The following is a 19,951-nucleotide window of genomic DNA, read 5'->3' as shown; positions in this document are numbered from 1 at the left end:
CTCCCAGAGGCTCACTTGAACATGTTTGTTAAGGTCCGGCTGACACAGCTCTGATGGGACACCCAGGGTGAGAGATGAGTATGTCTCTGTGCAGTACTGAAGAAAGGGAAATGCACAGGAAAATGTGAAACATTAATTTGAAAAACTGGGAGGAGCACTTGTTTCTGATTTTGATGTACAGAACTCAGAGAAGCTGTGCCATGCTCAAGACAGACAGCACTGAGAACTTCTAACCAGGCTGCCTTTTACTCTCTGAAACCCAGTCAGGATGAGACTAAAAGACAGAGAGACAGAAATTTGCCTTTTAATGCTTATTTAGCCAGAAATCACTGCATACAATAACAACATAAATGTAGTGCAAATCCCATGCCACTCCTTGCATTTTTCCCTGACTCTATCCATGGTGTGGCTGGAAAAAGCTAGCTTTACTTTAAAAAGAAAACAATCAAACAAACAACACAACCCATGGAAGAATGTGTTTAAAAGTCTACTGCATAAGAAGCAGCATGCTAGACCACAGACTGAGAGCACTCAGTTTGGGCCAGGGCAGAAAACCTTAGGAGGTGCCTCTGGCAGAGCATTAAAACATCACGCTAAACAGGACCAAAGTTCCCACCAGGCTTAATGGTGCTCTATGCCATCATGGTAAGAGAAAGAAGTTTTAGCAAAGCAGACCTGCTGCTGGTCAGGACAGGGATATTGAAGTATGCTGCAGTAGGTACAGACCTTTAAATCAACCTTCAGCCTTACTTAGTTAGTAGCTGTTATCAACTTCTTTACTTACTTATTTAGTAACAGCCACATCAGGCTGAGCTTTGCTCTCCATGAAAACTATTTTAACACAAAGCAGATTTAGATCCTTATTTGTTTTGAACCACAGGCGAAAAAACAATACATTTAGTTTGGAAAAAGGCTGCCAAGTGGATGAAAAAGGCCTGCAAGTTTTCCTTTTGGTCGCCCTTAGCATTTACTGTCAACTTTTCCCAGCTCAAAACCCAAAGTCTGCTCTCAATTAGCCTGGCATAGATCAGACCAACTCCATTGACTTCAGACAACTTTTCTGGATATAGAGCATTGTGAGACAGAACAGAATTTGGCCAATATTGTCTTTTTTTTTGTTGTTTTACCCGCACCACGAATTTCTCTCTTTTTGGAAGACTTATCGGTTGACACAAAGCAGATGACTGTGCACAACCTGTTTGATGTGGTAAACAAAAGCAAAGCCATTGCCAAAACAGCTGATGAGCTTGAAAGAAAAGAAACATGAATAATGTGGGAAGGAGAATGATGGGAAAGAACTTGAACCTTCTCCTGATTTTGGTACAGAAGTCCAAAAATAACCTAGAATATTTCCCAAAATAAAATTTAGTACAGTGTATGAGTGCGACTTCAATCTCTAACCATGTTCATCAGAAGCAATTCCACTGGGTCTAATCTACTGTAAACCAGACATAAGACATCTGCAGCCACACACAAAGTTTAGAGCTTTCAGCAGGAACAACACAGTAAGATTACCATTAGTACTGTTACAAGTCCTACTGGGAAAGAAAATGTAGTGAAGGAATAAAGACTGAAATCCATTTTGTATCTATTTTTTTGGGAAATAGAGCACTGCAGAAACTTACTGCCAAATTTTTTTCCTTTCTCCTGAGGAACCAGGGTTATGAACTAAAAGGTCCTTAGTAGGAGACAGTTCTTTCATGGCTGAACAGAAGATACTATCAATTTACAGAGGTAGTAAGTAATTTTATCCATTTGTATAGATTCCTCTCTACAACATTAACAATGGAAGCAACAGGGTCATAATGAGTGTTTCTTTTGACAAAATCAAGTGATGCCTGCATCATATTCTAAGATAGGATTTTAAAATTTAAATGCAAACTGCCACAAGATCAATCTATTCAAGTCCTTTAAACCCATAAATATCTTGCATTGAAGACCATATGCTCAAATTTGAAAATCTGATTACAGAAAACCTTTTTCCATTTAAGTCTAATTCAAATTCTATAAATGTGTAAAAACCTTAAAGGACACATTCAACTTCACTAGTTTTCTGCCTAAACATTAATGAGGAGAAGCCATAAGGCTTTTAGGCTTTTCCTTTTTTTTTTTTTTTGTCTCAATTTAGCTATCAGGTGTAGAGTTACTGTTGCACACATCTGGACTATTTCACTGGAAGTTGAGAGTTACTGGAATAAGATAAAGCAGGAAGGCTGTTTTTCCTCTTCCGACCACAACTATAGATTTGGGCAGATAATGAATCTAAAAATGTGAAGGACAGAATCTGCTTATCTGAAAAGCTTGTTTACCAGAAACACTTTACCAGAAAAATGAGAATTACAGAAGATCCAACAGTTGACTAACTTCTTTTTACGGTAACTTAAACAATTTCACTGAGCATAGAACTTGCATCCTCAAATCCTGAACTTACTTTGTAGTCTGTAATGTCCCATGGGAAAAAAAATCTGATTTGCTAGCTACAAATAATTCCCTGCCTTTACTTGCTAAGAGGACTGGATAATGGGGGTGGGGGCTGAGGCAGTATTTTTATTTAACTAATATGCAAAGTAAAGATCAGAATTACACACATTCATAATTGCATGCCTGTTTCCTTACAGAGCCAGGTGAGCAAGTTGGACATTCCAATGGAATTGAAGAGAATTTAATTATTGTCTTACAGAAGATAACTGCAACACAAAATTAAAATTCACTGCTTAGAGAAAGATTTCTTTCTTGTATTTAAACTTAAATTATGCTTTAAAATATGTCACTGTCATAAAGTGTGTGGAGCAGAACTGTATAATTACTTTTTTTCAAAAAAGTAACATGATTATTGAAATTATGTTATGTTGGGTAAAAAATATTTCAAAGAGCTTCTGAAACTGATTTGTTGTGGTTTTATTCCCTCTATTCTATTCCCACTAAAAATTAGCTCAAACACAAATTTATCAGAAGTTATTGAAGCCTGCAAAATAAAGCTAGCAAGCGCACACAATAATAGTGAGAAAACATTTTGGTAGAAGTTGTTGTCCTGGATGGTTTCTATTAGTTTAATTTACAGTAAGAGAATGAACAATTCCCTTCTGCAGAGTAGAAGCATCTCCTCATTTCCAATCCAAATTCATCAGTTTAACAAAAAAAAAAATCATATAAATCATATAGCCATAAATATCTGCTTTACATTCATGGTTACAGATTCCCAGTCATATTGTTAAGTCCTGAAGCAGGGCCCAAGGTCATGCACAAGGCATCCCATGCAGAGCAGCTGAAGCTCCCAGCTGTACTCACTCTGAAGATGCTTTAAACTCATCCTCAAATGCACTGTCATCCTTGTTATCAGCCTGTAAGAGCATGGGGCTCTCAGCTGGCAGCCCACTAAAGACCAGGCCATGGAAGGTGATGGAAAACAAGTGTTAATGTGTTGTTAAATGCCAAAATAAAAAAAAAAAAAAAGAAAATAAGGTTCTATGTATGTGGTATACAACAATTTAATTCAACTACTATTTCAGTTATCTGGAGTCTTACATTTTCATATTGCCAGAACCCATTAAACTTTAGCCAACCCAGGTCTCTTTGCAAGAAGGACTGCTTCACATGCAACATAGGATTTTAAGGCTCTAAGTTTACATCCCCTGCTAATCAAGAGAAACCTTCAATGAACTTCCCAAAAGTTATAATTAATACAAGATATGCTCTTGTACAGATCATGCTTCAGTTTTTCAAACTGCATCTTCAGCAGTGAGATGACAGTGTCCAGCTTTTGCTGTCTGCAGCTTTTATGTATCACCACCTGAGCTAGTCAGCCAGATTCCCTGTAGAATCAACAGCCAGTCTCAGAGCTTGATTCATCTTAGTTGAAATTTCAGGCATGTAGAACACATTAGATAACTGAAGGCCCACCAGTGCTTGCTGCACTCCACTGACATCAAAGAGAGGAAGGCTGATCAGACATGTAACTGTGGTGAATTACTTCCAGCCCTCCTGTGCAGCAGTCAGACACGCTGAGGATCTGCAGCTCCCTGTTTTCCTAAGCACACACAGCCCAAGCCAACCATCATAGGACTGGCAAAGACACCATCTTGAACTGACTCCACTGCTGCAGACTGCTGCTCAGCTAGCCATTACTGCCTCTCTTTTGCTAATTATAAAACATTAGATATATTCACTACTCTGCTGTAGCCTCAAAGGCAAATATTTATGCTGGAATGAAAAGGAGGAAGAAAAATAAGAATGAACTGTAACATACACAGGACAAATAGCTCTGAATTAATGTTACCATGCTCTTGTTACAATCTTCTGTTATGTGAACATAGTGAATATAAAATCTGTCAATGGATGAAATTAGGCTGAGTTAGTTCTCATACCAAACGCTCTATGTTGTGTGGTTTGGGTCTCCTTAGGATGGATGGTTCCAAACAAGTTAGCAATGTAGGTAAGTCACCCACAAATCCCTTTCTTTTTTGTGCTGGTGTTTTAACTCCGAATATGCTTTTGTTTTTTTCATTTTTATTTCAATGAAAAGGGGACGATAAAGAAAAGCCTATCATCTTAATAAAATGCAAAGAGCAGAAAGCGACGGGAGAAGAAAGGAATATCCCTCAGCTCCTGCCCTTACCTCTCACTGAGCTCTTCCACACGCTGTCCATGGCTCAGCACGAAGCTGGACTGCCCGCAAGGGCTGGCAGGGGCTGATAAAGTGCTCTTGACGTTGTTGTGTGCCGAGTGCCTGCGGCTCCGCCGGCGCTCCAGCCCCCTGCGCTCGCCGGCACCGAGGCTGGCCCTCCTCCGATCCTTGCGCCCGCTGGGTGGGGGCTCAGCACCCTCATCTCCGTCTTCATGCCTCAGTGTCACCTGAGAAAGAGAGGAAGAAGGCTGACATGGTCCCTTCAGCTACCACAGGTCTTCACCTAGGCTTAAAAATTTCCTGGTCTCAACATGATTAACTCCAATTAGCAGCACTGTTTCTACAGCTATCCCTGAAAGTCACTGTCTATCCATTACTGCAGTGTGGCAGCTCTAACAATGGAATTGTAAACTGATGTCTTGCATACAAAATTACAGGACCTGTAACAACATATTTATGTGCCTCCTAATCTGTTTGTCTTCTCTTTAATGTGGGACCGAATTTTCAAGGAAGCTGAGCAGTCTTGGACAACTAGTTCTCTTTATATCCTTCCAAAATACTTAGATGAAGACTTGGTTTTAGTGAAGTTAACAGGAAAAAAATCCATGCATTGACTGATTCAACACTTCTCATGTTCAGACATGACACTTGTGGTGATTAAGTGGAAGTTACCATCTAGAGTGTGCTGGAATTAGCAGAGGACTAAAGCATGGGTGCAATGCCAAATATCTCAAACTGCTGCATGCCCCAGATGTGCCAATGTGAACTACCTCTAATAAAAACAAGGAGAGAGATTCCTGGCAGAAACAACGTAGTATCTAATGACTCTCATCTGAAATGCAGCCTAACATTGAAATAATCATTGTAAGAGAAAGATCCACTCAAATGGGCAGAGGTACAGAAAGGGTGATGTGTGCCATCAGAAGAATGCCTATCTTCTTGTTCCTATTAGTCCTGTTACTCTAGTAATTCTTACCAGAAGTTTTTTTTTTTTAAAAAAAGGGGGAAGTGAGATATCTCTGCTAGGGGTGTAAAATCTGTTTCTGTGAGGAAAAACAGATTTTTCAGGTAAGAAACAGGATTGGCAGATATGGCAGATAAAAGGAAGAACCTGCAAAGACATGTTTAAATTTAATTTGGTCATAAAGAAAAAGCTGGCACCAACTAAGTCAACTGCCAGTTCTGCAAGTAAGTCTTTCAGTAGGTGCAGCACGCACAAAAAACCAATCCATCCTTTTAAGATTAATCACTACACTTTAAAAAGGCTGCTATAAGATGATGCCTCCGACGATAGAAAAAGAAAGAACATTACTGAGCCCTCTCCTTCTCTTGCTCTTCCTAGAAATTGCTGTGTATAATACCTACATTGCTAACTTAACTCTGCTAGTAAGTGAAGTGGCATGGGAGTAGAAATGATGGAGAAAATGGAGAATCAAATCTATTAAATCCTTCGCTGGACTTAGGCAGCGATGAAGTAATTTAACTTTGTCATATGAGAACACTAATTCACATTTACATTACAACTTCAGCCTAAACCTCCTACCTCCAACACTTCCCAAAATCTGAAAAAAGGCTTATTATTAAGAAACTGGATTTCCTACCCCTACATATAAATGCTTCAGAAGAAGTTATTTTATACCTAGGTGGTAAATGTGGAGTCACTCATTACTGCAAACTGCATAGGATCTGGTCCAGTGTAAACTCTTAAACACGGACTTGCTGGATATTCAGTTGCAGAACAAGTAGTACTTGTGAAGTTGAGCTCAGCCGAGCCTTTTTGATGAGTTGAACACTTTTGCACATGGGAAGAACTTCTATTTGCTCAGCATGTGCAACTAGCAGTTGCAGAAACGAGGCTAGTAAATGTGCTGGTTTGCCTTGGACTATGCCCCAGCTTTAATACAAAATGCCTTTGCATTAAAGGCAGCTATGTGCCATAGCAGGTTACATATACAAATGTGTACAATACTTACAGCAACCAGATGTTTTTCTTTTAAAATAGGAGAGATAACCAAATTTCACCTAGGTTACATTCCCCCCCTCCTCTCAGCTTTGAAGTTTGCACAAGCTGTAAGATGCATAAAACAGGGCATGTTATGTTACCTCATAAATGTTAAATTGCTCAACTAAGTCCAAGTCTGTTCCTTTCTTGTTCAAGTGTCTCTGTGAAATAGCTTCGATGCCTAGCTCTTCCAGACAGTCCACCACATCGTAGAAAGAGTCTTGATCTGGCAATCCTGACAGCGTCTAAGAATCAAAGGAAAAACATTTAAATCTGTTTGTTTTGAAAAGAATTAAACAAAGGATTTTAAAAGTGGGTGGCAAGTGGTGCTATGTATGATTTCAATAAAGTAAAACCCATGATGTGGGATTAGAGACACCGATAGAAAATAAAAAACAAGTGACACAGCTTTTAACAAACAACTCTCTGCACTGTGCAGAAAAACGAAAAATTGGCAAAACAAATCAATGTTGTTATTTTATACAAAAAAGTATGGAAAATGTAGGTCTTTAAAACACACAGATGGATCCTTCTGGCTGCATTCAAGTGCAGACTTAAAGAACAGAGAATGTTAAACCATCAAACACAGGGATAAAAGCAAAGAGGGAGGAAAAAACCCCGAAATGCTTAGCTAAAAGAGTAAAGCTCATTTCCGACTGATTCTTTTAGGTTTAGCCTTAAGAAGAAAAAGCCCAATGCACAGCTGTGTGATGTCAGAATAGCAGGAAATATCCTGCACCATGTGCTTACTGTCCTCCACACCTGCAGCAACAGTCATCTTCCCTGAGCACAAATTGGTTTGTACAGAGATAGTGACTCCTCTGCTCCCTTTCAAATTAAAAAGTCTTATTAAAGGTACACTGACTTCTTAATTCCTATTCCAGCTTGCTACTGATTCCTAGTCAGTTTGTGCTGATTTTTTACTGCTCTTTATGCATGATGCAGAAAGACTAGTTTAATCCTGCACATGTTGAGCAGAAACAACTGAACACACTGTGCCACCTACCTGCAGGGCAAGGACATCCCTCGCCACAGGAACCAGTCTATGCAGAGCTGCTGCTGCAAAATACCTGAGAGTGCAGGCTGGAAGCAACACAGATTTTCTGGATTAGCTCATCAGAGAGGTTTACTCTGAAGTAGTTTCCTCTCTCCCATTCAATTAGCTAAGTAATTTATCTAAATTCCCAGCAGAAGAGAGAAAGAGCAAGGCAAAGAGATGCAAAACCCAGGCTCTCTCCAAGGAGAGTTACATCCTCTCATACCTGGGATGAACTGTGCTTTGTGAATGCTGTTTTTCTGGAGCCCATTTTTTCCAAGGTGGCTCTGAGCAGCAGAGTGCAGAAAACAGGAGCCCCTCTAGGCTGCCTCCCTACACCAAGAACCTTTACATTCAGAAAAATGGATCTGGATTACATGACTACATGACTAATGAGATAAATGGGCAGCTGACATAGCTGTCTTGTTAAAGCCACTGAAATATGTGCACCAACAAAGTACATTTTATTTTTTTTTTCTAATTAAACACAACACAGCAACATTTTCTTCATTCATTACAGGATTATTAACTGGTGAAATCCACCACAACAGGAATTCTTAGCACAAAGATCAATTAAGTGTTAAGGTTATATGTTCAGGCTTTAATTAGAAATTTCTCTCTTTTGAGGACAGCATTTTGTTTAGAACCCACTGAAGACTATGAAACTAAAACATCCTGAATAGTGCTGAAAACAGGTACCACATTTATTTTGTTCCTTCCTAAACTGACACCTAGCATTGAGTAAAACTTTGAGGATTCAGCAAATGAAGTTCTCATACTGCGCATTCCGTGGAACTTTAACTTGGACTTGGAACTATTATCATAGAAAAGTGTTCAACTATGAGGCTTTCAGTTGCAAATGAAAGACATGGAGAGCAACTATTCTGACCAAAATGCCTTCATGCACAGTAGTATGTGATGTTTATCTGCAAAACAGTGGAGGAAGAGTCAGATCTTCTGAGCATTTACTTCCTAAAATGACAGGAAATTATCTTCATGTTGATATGCAGATCACCCACCTTCAAGTACAGCTTTTTTAAAATCCAAGGTAAGGCAAGCTGTAGACTGGCAAAACAGCAGCATAAGATAGTATTTACTGGCAACTGCTGCTGTCAGCAGCCTTTTATTGGTTATTATCATTTTAAATCACACAGCAGTGTAAATCCAATTTCACTGCGTGTTGTTGACCAGAACTGGACAATAAAATATTTTTCCTTTGCATGGTTTGTCATTGCACTCACAGATTCACTTTCAGAGCCTAAAGCATATCAAATTCAATTTCTAACTACTCCAAGAAAAATAACAAAGGTTATACTGGAACTATGCATAACCAGAAGTATCTGCACTGGGATCACTCTCATCTAAGAAATTCATTAATACCTAAATCCTCACAAATTAAGAGAGGGTTAATAAAATATTGGCATAACTAAATTGGTTAAGCATCAACAAAAGAGAGGGAGAAGATAAAAGGACTAGAGCAATTCTTATGTCTGGGCAGATATGTTTTCTGTTTTGGAGCAGGAAGGAACACAGTCTGTAAATGGATACATGGAGAAAGAAAAAAAGAGTACAGACATGCTTCCTTAAGACAAATCCTTCATGAGGACTCTGCCCGCACTGAAAATTTTGACATTTCCTTGTCTAGAGAAGCTGAAACCATCTGAGCCTTCTTTGTATTCTCTTTGGGGTAAAAAAAATTACAGCTGTTACATGCTGCTTGCTGTTTTCTCTATAATCATGAAAAATATCCCATTAAAAACATCATAAAGCTGCCCATAAGCCAGATCGTAATTATAAGTGTGGATTTGTGGGATTCCTCTCTTCCTTGATCTTCATAACTGCCTTGCTTCTTTGACTGTGACATGCTTTTTCTTTTTGGATGTTTTTAAAGAACTACCTCCTCCTAAAAATAGCTTTAAATGTACTGAAAAACTCAGACTAATGGAATCAACTATAGGATAATAAAAGCATCAGCAGGGAAAACCTTTGAGGAAGTCAAACACCAGGTAGGTTACAACTGTGCAAATGATGAAGAGAACTATCTCAGAATGAGGAATCAGTAGACAAAACAAGGTGGAAAGCAGAGACATTAATGATGGATCACCTTGGCTTTAATAGCAGATACAGACAGAAGCATATATAACTGGTGATGCTTTTCAGAAAGAGTACAGCAGTAAGGTGAGGTGGTCTTTTAAACTCAAGAGGAACCTTACTGCTGTGGAATCAGGAGCAAAGGTGACTCTAAGCATAAGTACACTAAGATCAGTAATATCACCAGGAAAGGTTGGTCCTTCTCAGACATATTTGCTGGAAAATATCTGCCATTAAGAAATCATTTTATTAAAAAAAACCAAAAACTAACAAAAATCCAACAAAAAAGCAACCCACAATTCCAATAATGTAGCCAAGAGCCCAATAAACTGGCAGCTTGGTGTATAACCCCCACAAACAAAATCAGCATTTTCAAGTGAATACAATAAGTAATAATAATATTTCCTAATACTCTGCCCTATTAAGTATAACCATAAACCACACAATTATTTTGTTTGCCAAGAGTATGCTGGCTTTCTCTGCTCTTAAAAAAATTAATCATTAATTTTAGTACTCCTTCCCCCTACAATTTGTCTGTGACTAGATGCTGATTTTTAAGGAATTTACAATTATAAATTTCTAACTTTCAAGAACTTTCTATTTTCTCCCTCCCAATAGCATAAGCCAATATTTCATAAAATATTTGACTTTACTGCAAAACTATAACTCATAAATCCAGTCACCAAAAAATATAAGGAAATCAGAAAAAAAATGTAACCTTACTTTTTTAAGCAGAAGCACCCTTACTAGCACTCAGACCTGTTAAATTAATCATATTTATATCACAGCAAAAAAAAAATTAAACTATATGAACTAGAAAACTGTGCATGATACAAGCCTTTGCGAGCATGTGATTTTTTCACCAGCACTTGCTTTCCTTCTCCCCTTGGATAATTTGTTGAGTTACTTTGTCGTGTTTTCCTTTAGCACAGCATTGTCAGCACTGGGAGAGGAGCCGTGTCAGACCACAATTCCACACAACATCCTCCAGAATAACACCTCTGCTCCTGGCTGCTGCCTCTGGGTAGCTGCAGCACAAGTAACAGGAGTGTGCTGATTGATTACAGCTTGTCCTGCAGCTTCTCTGTGACAGGTCTCTTCCATCACATACTCTCAACAGGGAAGTTCATTACACAATTGAGAACACCAATATTATCTGCACCAGTCATGCCAACAAAGTAAACAAACCTTGTTAACCAAGGTCATTGCATAAACCAGTAGTTCCGTATCAACCCCATCCTTCTCCTCCAGTATCTCCATGATGTTGGACCATGGCTTGGCTCCTAGAGGAAAAGCAGAAACTTTGGTTATGGTGATCAAAATGGGAAGCTACATAAAAAGCTTCTAGTCATCCACAAAGTGGCACAAATTGGAATATGTGGCCAGGTGAAAGCTCAAGCCGACCAGCTTTGTCTACAGTCTCTCCTGCTCCCCTGAGAGTAAATTTAACGTAGACAGTGAAAACTACAGTCCAGCCTATTGCAGGGATATAAAATATGGCAGGTGGACTCTCTACAAAGGCACCAGCTTCTCTCCCTTGATGATAAAGGGAGCACAGCACACTGTACTTTGTTATCACAGAGTGACTGACACCAAAATTCTGAAAATCAGGTGACAGGAATTTTACCCAGCCTATCATAGGTTCACACAGGCTTTGATAAATCTTCAGGAGCGACCTACGTGCTGTGCTTTCAGTGTGCCTGCTGCTCCTGTTTCTAGTGCTATTGCCGAGTTGTGCTGCATTAAGGTAAGGCAGGTTAACAAAACATTGTGGCAGAGAAACAGTTTTCTCAAATTACAGGCTATATGTCTTGGACAAAAGAAACGATCAATGAGGGAAAAGAATTTTGCTGTGGCTCGTTCCCAAAATACTTTAATAGGAAACCCACCTACAGAACTTTCAGATATGATTCTCTCATTTTTCACTAAGAAAGGTCAAACTTTGTGCTTTTAGTTACTTGCTTGATTTGCATGTTGATTTGAATGTACGTATTTCTCTGATACCTAAACCCAAACAGTTTAGTGAGTTATTGTGCTAAAAACATCAGGCAAGCAACACACTACCCAGATTCACCCTCTTGTGTGGAAGGTAGCTTGTAAAACTGTCCTATCTCACTTGACTGAATGGCAAGATGGCTCTATGTACCAAATTTTATCTAGGAAAACTGAAATAAATAATGAAAGACTGCAATCCAGTGTTTGTTTAGAATAAAGTTAAAGGTGAGCTGGACTTATAAATCCAGTCACCAAAAGCAGAGAGCTAACCTTAGCCCCGAGTTACACTCAATTTATCTACACAACATAACTGTGATAGTCTTTCAGTTTCAGAGGGAAACATGCAGAGTATTCCAACAGCCCACATGCCCTGAACACCATACAGATGATGAGAGTTTGAGTATAATCAGGCAGAAAAATGCAAACGTGCCATCACAGCCACCTGTCGCTGACTGATCAGTCACCCCAAGGTCTAAACTCTGTATTACCCTGTAACAGCCCTTGCTTATTACAGATGGTATCAGATAGGTACCCTGCTACACAGACATAAAATCTCTGCTAACCAAGGATCTGCATTTTCAAGGCAATGGCAATGCACTGTGTAGAAAAACCTGTCTAAAAGTGAATGTGCAGACAGCAATATTTCTCTTTTTTTTCTTCCCCCTCAGACAGTCTCTGATCTTTACTACATGGTCAGGGCTTTTTTATCTTAAGCAAAATCAAAGGAGGAAGGGGATTCACTCTCAGATCTCCAGATGTATCTATATGCATTCCTAATTAAATACTAATTCAAATACATGTCTGTAATGAAAATACGCTAGACACCTCTTTACCAGATTCTCTATATTGCCAGACGTTTTGTGCAGTATATGTTCAAAAGTCATGTGGAACAAATTCACTCAGCTTGCAAATGATATATGATCAGCAGGAATGATATTCTCACTACAAAAATGTTTTCCTGTGGTTTTCAGTGAAAAAAAATGAAAAATGGAAGGAAATAGGAAAGAGAAACAAAATGGGGAGACCATGCAAGTCTGACTCACAATAATGCCATTTGGCAAAACAGTGAGTTGATAACAACATAAAAACATAATTATTTAATCCACTGAATTATTCAGTGAGAGTCCTTTGTTATTGCAGGCAGGTTCTACTCTTATTCGAACAATCCTGGTTAATATTTTGGGCAGCATCCATGTGTTTGTTTTTATTTGTTCCCTGAATCTCTCAATAATTCTTCATTATCATAAAATAATAATTTCATGGTCACCTTGCTGTTTTCCTGCAAGGATGATATATAATATTCTTCTAGCAATGCTGCTATTTTATTTCAGAATACAATTTTTAAAAAATATTGTCGATTGGACACACCTGCTAGTAACGCAGCCCTGTAACAGCTCGTCTATCTTTCAAAGGCTTTCTTTATGCTTCTGCTACTAAACTTCCAAAATCTAGGCTTAAATTCCAAATTCTTCATCTATTCCCTAACTACAGTCAAGAGGAGGCAGTACTATCAATAACTTTGACAGAGCTATTCCAGTTTGTACCAGGTTAAACCTTTCTTTCAAATGTTATTTCCTCCATTTTGATCTCAATCTGAACAGCCAAGAAGTGAACGTGGAAATAGCTGTGAGGCCATCTACTACCCACCCAGGATAAGGCAGTTCTCCTGTGGAAGTTGCACCATGAGCTTACTGCCTTGCTGTCCTTGGGTTAATATTCTTCCACATATATAATGAGAATCTGTAGTTTCCAACCTATGATCCATACAGCATGGGACATACACAGATCCAGCTCAGCTCCCCCTTTCAGAGCTCCCCCTTCCAGAGCCTGTGCAGTCCAGCATGCTTAAAGTGAAAAGAGACCTGTTCAGATTAAGATCATAATGAGGAAAACTGCATTTGAAAATAAAGGTTTCATCTTGTACATATTGGAGTAGGTCTGCCAAAGTCATTGATAGTACTGCCTCCTCTTGATTCTAGTTAGGGAACAGGTGAATGTCTTCCTTCACCAGATCCTGATGTAGAAAAATGATGATCTAGAAGATTGATGATATAGAATCCAGTGATTTTTCTGGGAGCAGATGGGTAAGGTTTTGTTGCAAAATCAATGGGAGTGATGAAACAGGCTCAGTGAAGTGAAGCACCAGAGACTGAGTTTTGTGTGTTTTCCTGCCTCCTAATGGGTAAAATGAGAACTGCTTGACTGCCCTTCAGGGGCTTGTCACTTGGAAGAGCTCTTTGTCACAGCTATTCTGACAGGTAGGCTGCAGTTTCAACTCTGACGGTACTTGCAGGGTTATGAGTAACCATGAATGGTGTATAGAGAAAGAACAATGAGGCTGCAACAATTAAGCAAATATTAATTCAGTATACTTTCAGAATGACATTGCCCATTGTTTTAAGTCTCAGTCTTTTCTCAGTTTCCTCTTTGAATGCTTTTACATATTTATTTGAATGTTTTTGTTCATGTCATACACAAAACCTTGACACTAGAACTACAAAACAGCTGCACAGTTTGTATAAAGCATGAAAAATCTTGCACAAGGGCAGAACCTTGCATGAGAACTGCCATCAGCTTAGAGAGTGTCTGTCTCCAGCAGCTATAGTCTGGAAAGGTAGAGATACTTTTGTAAAGACCTTGACATCTTGTACTTCTGCCTATTTATATTTGAATGAACTTATATCTTTCCATCATACCTACAGTGTGTGAGTTAATTTAGCAGAATAAAACTATGAATGAAATTGCAGGAAAAGCTAAGAACAGATAATGAGGGCCATTTGGCTCTAATCTCTATCCTAAAATATGATTGTGATAAAGAAGCCCTAGACAGCAGAGTACAATGCCAGCTCCACTTCCCAGAGCCTTTGCAATCATATGCTTAAACTGAAAAGAGACCAAATTCCTCTAGAGTTCTGAAACAAAAAGCATGGGAGAAGGGAGGAGCTAAATGGAAGTGCAAGGAGAAGCTAATTCCTACATGACGAGGGCCATGCAGTTACTCATTAATGGTCTGCTTGTACCTCAGAGTAAAGCCAGTACTTCCATGGATCTCTGCACTCCAGTTTGCATATGGATGTATTCACACATAGAAACCACAGCTGGGATCACTTTGAAACCAGGCTGAGTTAATATGGGGTTCTAGAAGTTAATAATGTGTGCTACACATGTTGAAGAATTATGTCATATCTCATCACCTTGTATGTACATGAAGCATCGAACTTTTATCAAAGCAGTGCTGAACTTAATTACATACCTGCAAGATTTATGACAATGGCTCAAGAAAAGGCATATTGCTTTTTTCTCTTTTTCTGCTTTGTTTCATCAGTCATTAAAAGCAGGTACTTGTCATTTATAGGCCACTAATTTAAAATTATAAATTAAAACATAGCATATGCACATCTAAAATTGAAGGGCTTTGACATTGTATCCCACAGGATTCTTCTGGAGAAACTGGCTGCTCATGGCTTGGGTGGGTGCACTGTTCACTGGGTAGAAAACTGACTGGATGGTTGGCCTAGAGAGTGGTAGTGCCTGGAGTTCAGTTCAGCTGGCAGATGATCACTCTTAGGGTGCCCCAGGGCTCAATGTTGGGGCTACTCCTGTTTAATATTGCTATCAATGACCTGGATGAGGGGACTGAGGGCACCCTCAGTCAGTTTGCAGGTGACACCAAGTTAGATGGGAGTGTTGATCTGCTGAAGGGCAACAAATCTCTTCAGAGGAATCTGGACAGGGAAGATCAATGGGACAAAGCCAGTTGTATGACAATCAGCAAGGTCCTGGTACATGGGTGCACAGCCATGTGCAGTGCTGGGGCAGAGCAGCTGGAAAGCAGCCTCAGAAAAGGACCTGGGAGTGCTGGTCAACAGTAGCTGAACATGAGCCAGCATGTGCCAGATGGCCAAGAAGGCCAATGGCATTCTAGCCTGTATCAGGAATAGTGTGGACAGCAGCACCAGGGAAGTTATTGTCTCTTTGTACTTAGCACTGGTGAGGCCTCATCTTGAATCCTGTGTTCAGTTTTGAGCCCCTCACTGCAAGAAAGAGATTGAGGTGCTGGAGAGTGTCCAGAGAAAGGCAATTAAGATGGTGAAGGGTCTGAAGCACAAGCCTTATGAGGAGTGACTGAAGGAGCTGGGGTTCTTTAGCCTGGAGAAAAGGAGGCTCAGGGGAACCTTACTTCTTTCTACAATTCCTGAAAGGAAGCTGTAGCCAGGTGGGGGTTTTCCTGGTTAACAAATGACAGGATGAGAGGAAATTACCCCAGGTTGCATCAAGGGAGGTTTAGGTTGGATATTAGGAAGAATTTTTTTCACCAAAAGGGTTGTCAGGTTCTGGAACAGGCTGCCCAGGGAAGTGGTGGAGTCACCATCTCCAGAAGTATTTAAAAGACATGCAGACGTAGCACTGAGGGACATGGTTTAGTGATGAACTTGGCAGTGCTGTGTTAATGTTTTAACTCAATGGTCTTAAAAGCCTTTTCCAACCAAAATGACTCTGTGACTCTATTATATTGATGACCTAAAAAGGGAACTAAATATAAAACCAGAAAAAGAATCTCTTAAGGAACTAAGTACAACTGCTTAATGAAAATAATTTAAAAAACTAGGAAGAAGGAAAAACTAGGTATTTGGGTTAAGGTATTTGCAAGAGTTCATAAAATAATCTACTAAAGCACAGGTATGAGAATTCCTGTAAAACCTCTCATTATGCTCTTAACATATGCTCATCTAGCCATATCCATCAGTTTTTTCAAGTCTTGTGTTGTTACTTGTTTTATTACATTGGGGCATTTAAATGATTGCCTAAGACTGCTTTACAGACAGAGAAGGGAATACTCTGTTTCTCCTTTTTCTTTAATAATGACCTTACTAACCTCTTAGTAGATATAAGGCATTTTGAATTCATTGAGAATGCCAGTGAGCTCAGAAAGCTGATGAAATATTCAGAATGAAAAAAGGAGTCACAGTCCTCACAGGTACATGAATATTATAATCATATTTATGCTTATGGCATTTTAAGGTTTACTGCTGTTAATTTAAAACAGAAAGCCAATCTTCAGAATTTGCTGTTTTGAATTGCCCCTGCCTGCTTCCTTGCTATAAGAGATAATTTGGGTTTTTTCTTTTCAACCCATTCTGATAACTGAAAGCAAAATCTGGCTCCTTTTTTCTATTTCTGGCACCACCTTTCTCCTCAGCCCCCAACATTTTCTTGTTTCACTTTTACCATATCAAGTCTCTCAGACAAGTTGAGTATGGAGGCAGCTGCTCCACAGAGGGAAGCTTGCTTTCAACTTCCATGTTTGAGACCACAACAATGGATCTCCTAACCTCAAAAACTCTCCTTGAGGCAAAGGAATGTTTTGCATCAAGAGAGAATGCCCCAGGAGCTTAGTGATGGCTTTGTGGGAAGAACAAGAAAGAACCATTTTTGTTCTATTTATTTGTAAAAAATACAGTATACATATTCAAGTATTTTTCATGAGCCTGAAGGGCAACAGATTTCATAGTATAATATCTGCTCAAGGGCTTTATTTTAATGTAACAACAGATGGTTTTGCTTTTACTATAAAGCCTGTACTATTACTGACCTCGTCTTTCTCTTCAAAGGGATTACACTGATTAGATATCATTTTCTCTTCTAAATCAGACTGCTGCTTCCCAGAAGGAAGTGGAAAGATGGTCTTGCCCAAAGGAGCCTCTGAGTCGGAAGATATTGGGGAGGGGGGGTTTACTTAGCATGTGGATGCAGGGAAAGGGCAATGACTCTGGCACCCCAGGAGGTAAAGTAGCTCTTCAGTTTTCACTCTTCACTTTCCCATTATAATTAATTCTTAAAATAACCTTAAATTATATGAATACTTAAAACATGCTTTTAAGAAATAAAAGGTATGTTGGACAAAGCAGGCATCAATGACAGCAACACTAGGACCACTGAAAGCAGTGATGAAATGCTACCTTGACCTCAGTGGTGCTGGGATGTTGCAACTCCCTGGTAAGGCTACTTACCTCTCTTTTCATCCACAGTGGATACTGCCTGGATCAAAAGTGGTGCGTTGGACTCTGTGTACTCCACAAACACCAGCAGCAGCTTCAGTGCTGTCTTTACCACCAGGCGAAACTGGAAGAAAAGAGTGAGACTTGTCATTCTCCAAACCACAGCATTCCCAGCTGTGGGAAATGACACTGGGCAAGAGGCAAGCCCAGCGGTCCACATCTGGTAGTAACACACAAACAGAAGAGATTAAACTGTGACAGCACTGAAAATGGAAGATAAACAGCTGGCTGAGAATTTCATTCACTGGACAGTGCTCTCCTAGGGAATCCCCAGCAGATAATGAATGCAAGTGAAGTATTAATACTGCCACAAGTAACAAAAGGGTGAACATCCTACCTCTGCATATCCCCAACATTGCTGCCCAAAGCTTGATGTATACAGAACTTATTGAGCTAACAAAGCATATATTTCTTTATTTTTCAACACATTTATTTCCTCCTTCTCCTCTGAGACTTTAATCCTGTCAAAATGCTGGATGACTTCCTCCTTATGCTTTCTTCTCTTCTTATAATGCTACTGTTTAATCCCTAAATTATTAAATAGATTGATCTCCACTAGTAAACACAACGTAGGAGGAAGTGTGTTTAATCTCCAATTATCCCACCCTGTCACAAAATGTGTGATTTACTGGAACTGAGTATTCTGCCTGAAAGTTTTCAAACTCAGGTTTTTGTACATCCTTAGGAGGGAGTGTTTATCAAAGACTCGTCATTGGTAAAATGGATCTACTAGAATTCAATAGTCAAACTCTATCAATTTCACCTCAGAGCTCCCATTTCCAGAGAGGATCACTTGACTAAAAGAGCTAAATAAGAATTTTTAGGGATAATCAAGTATGATTACTTGGCATGATCAGGTACATGAAAAAACAACTCTTTACTTGAGGGGAGGATTTTTTAATAGGCAGGGCTCTGCATACTGAGAAGGCTTTTACTGTGGGAATTGATACTGGCTCAAATTTGCCATTCTTTCAATCTCAATAATGGATTACTATACAGTTTCTGTCAATATTGACTAATTCCCATTTCCAATTTTTTTTTCAAGTCCTCTTAACACAAATCCTAAGAAGCAAAAAAAAAATTATTAATAATATCATAGATGTACACATGGTCACAAGACAGTGACTGTGTCTATATTCTAAAAAAGACTGCAAGTGCAACAGGCATAGACTCAAGCTGCTGTGCTCACACAGCCACTCATGGAGATGTACTGGAGCTCACTTGAAGGTAATGAGCTAAAACGCAGCTTGCTGCTGTTAACACAGTTCAGTGTCAACAGTGATCCCAGCTAATTGCCTAGTTTCTTGGGGTTTACCCACTCATGTAGAATCGAGCTTAATGCCCCCAGTGGCACTACTAGCAATGCAAAATATTCTGCTGTTGAATCTAGGCTTTTTTCAGGCTTTATGTGTTGTCAAATTGTTGAATTTTAGGGCTGACAGCCAGGAAATCCCAGTGACAAAACTGACCAGGTCCCTTAAGACCCTTGGTTAGTCTAATTTGCAGTTGTACTGCTGCAGTGATACTTCAAAGATACATGGGGTAGTCAAATTAAAGGAAATTGAAACCTGATAACACAACAAATCACTTCCCCACATTTGCACTGTGCATCCATATATTTGCCTGTCAGGCCAATACCTGACAGCAAATCAAACCCCATGGTGTTGCTGGTCTGCAGTGACATTTCTCTTAGGAATCAAGTTCAATTGTTTAATAAGCCTACTGAAAGAATTTCCAAAAAGTCACCACTTTTTTTTGTAAAGTTACTTTGTAAATAGGAGTTATACCAGACTACTATAAACTATTCTAGCCTTAAGATACTTACTATCTACCAACCTGATTAGGGTTTTTTTCCTTAGAAAGGAAAGCTTAGATATTACTTTTGATGGTTCTTAAAGCCTCAAGCCTTGACCATGTGGTGACAATGGGATGAATTCTCACAGAAGTCCTTCATGGCAAAGTTCCCATAAGTGCCCATTTGACAGCAATCAGTGGGGGACACACTTGGCTTAAGTCTATTTTTGCAAATGTTTTTCCAGGAAGAAGAACCTTTGGCAGTACCTTTGCTCAGATTGTTGCCTGCAGGCCATGGCAGCTGCTGCAATGAGGAGCTGGTCCCTCTGCACCTGCCACGCTGCAAACCC

The 19,951-nt window shown here is 39.4% G+C and overlaps 1 protein-coding gene across 2 annotated transcripts in view; it reads right to left on the bottom strand.

Moving 5' to 3' along the window:
* Positions 1-19,951, bottom strand: part of FHOD3 (formin homology 2 domain containing 3) — a 377,016-nt gene that overhangs the window by 107,819 nt on the left and 249,246 nt on the right. Inside the window, exons 7-11 of one of the 2 annotated variants that reach the window (XM_054515024.1) lie at positions 17,760-17,871; positions 10,942-11,036; positions 6,728-6,871; positions 4,616-4,851; positions 3,289-3,375 (exon numbers count right to left, since the gene is read on the bottom strand). In XM_054515024.1, the coding sequence (XP_054370999.1) occupies positions 3,289-3,375; positions 4,616-4,851; positions 6,728-6,871; positions 10,942-11,036; positions 17,760-17,871 (674 nt within the window). The remainder of the gene's footprint in view (positions 1-3,288; positions 3,376-4,615; positions 4,852-6,727; positions 6,872-10,941; positions 11,037-17,759; positions 17,872-19,951) is intronic. The other variant, XM_036404996.2, reaches the window with a different exon arrangement.

The sequence above is a fragment of the Molothrus ater genome, chromosome 1 (assembly GCF_012460135.2).
Source record: "Molothrus ater isolate BHLD 08-10-18 breed brown headed cowbird chromosome 1, BPBGC_Mater_1.1, whole genome shotgun sequence".
NCBI lineage: Eukaryota > Metazoa > Chordata > Aves > Passeriformes > Icteridae > Molothrus > Molothrus ater.
The sequence above is the reverse complement of the archived record's forward strand: the minus strand, read 5'-3'. Positions and strand labels throughout refer to the sequence as shown.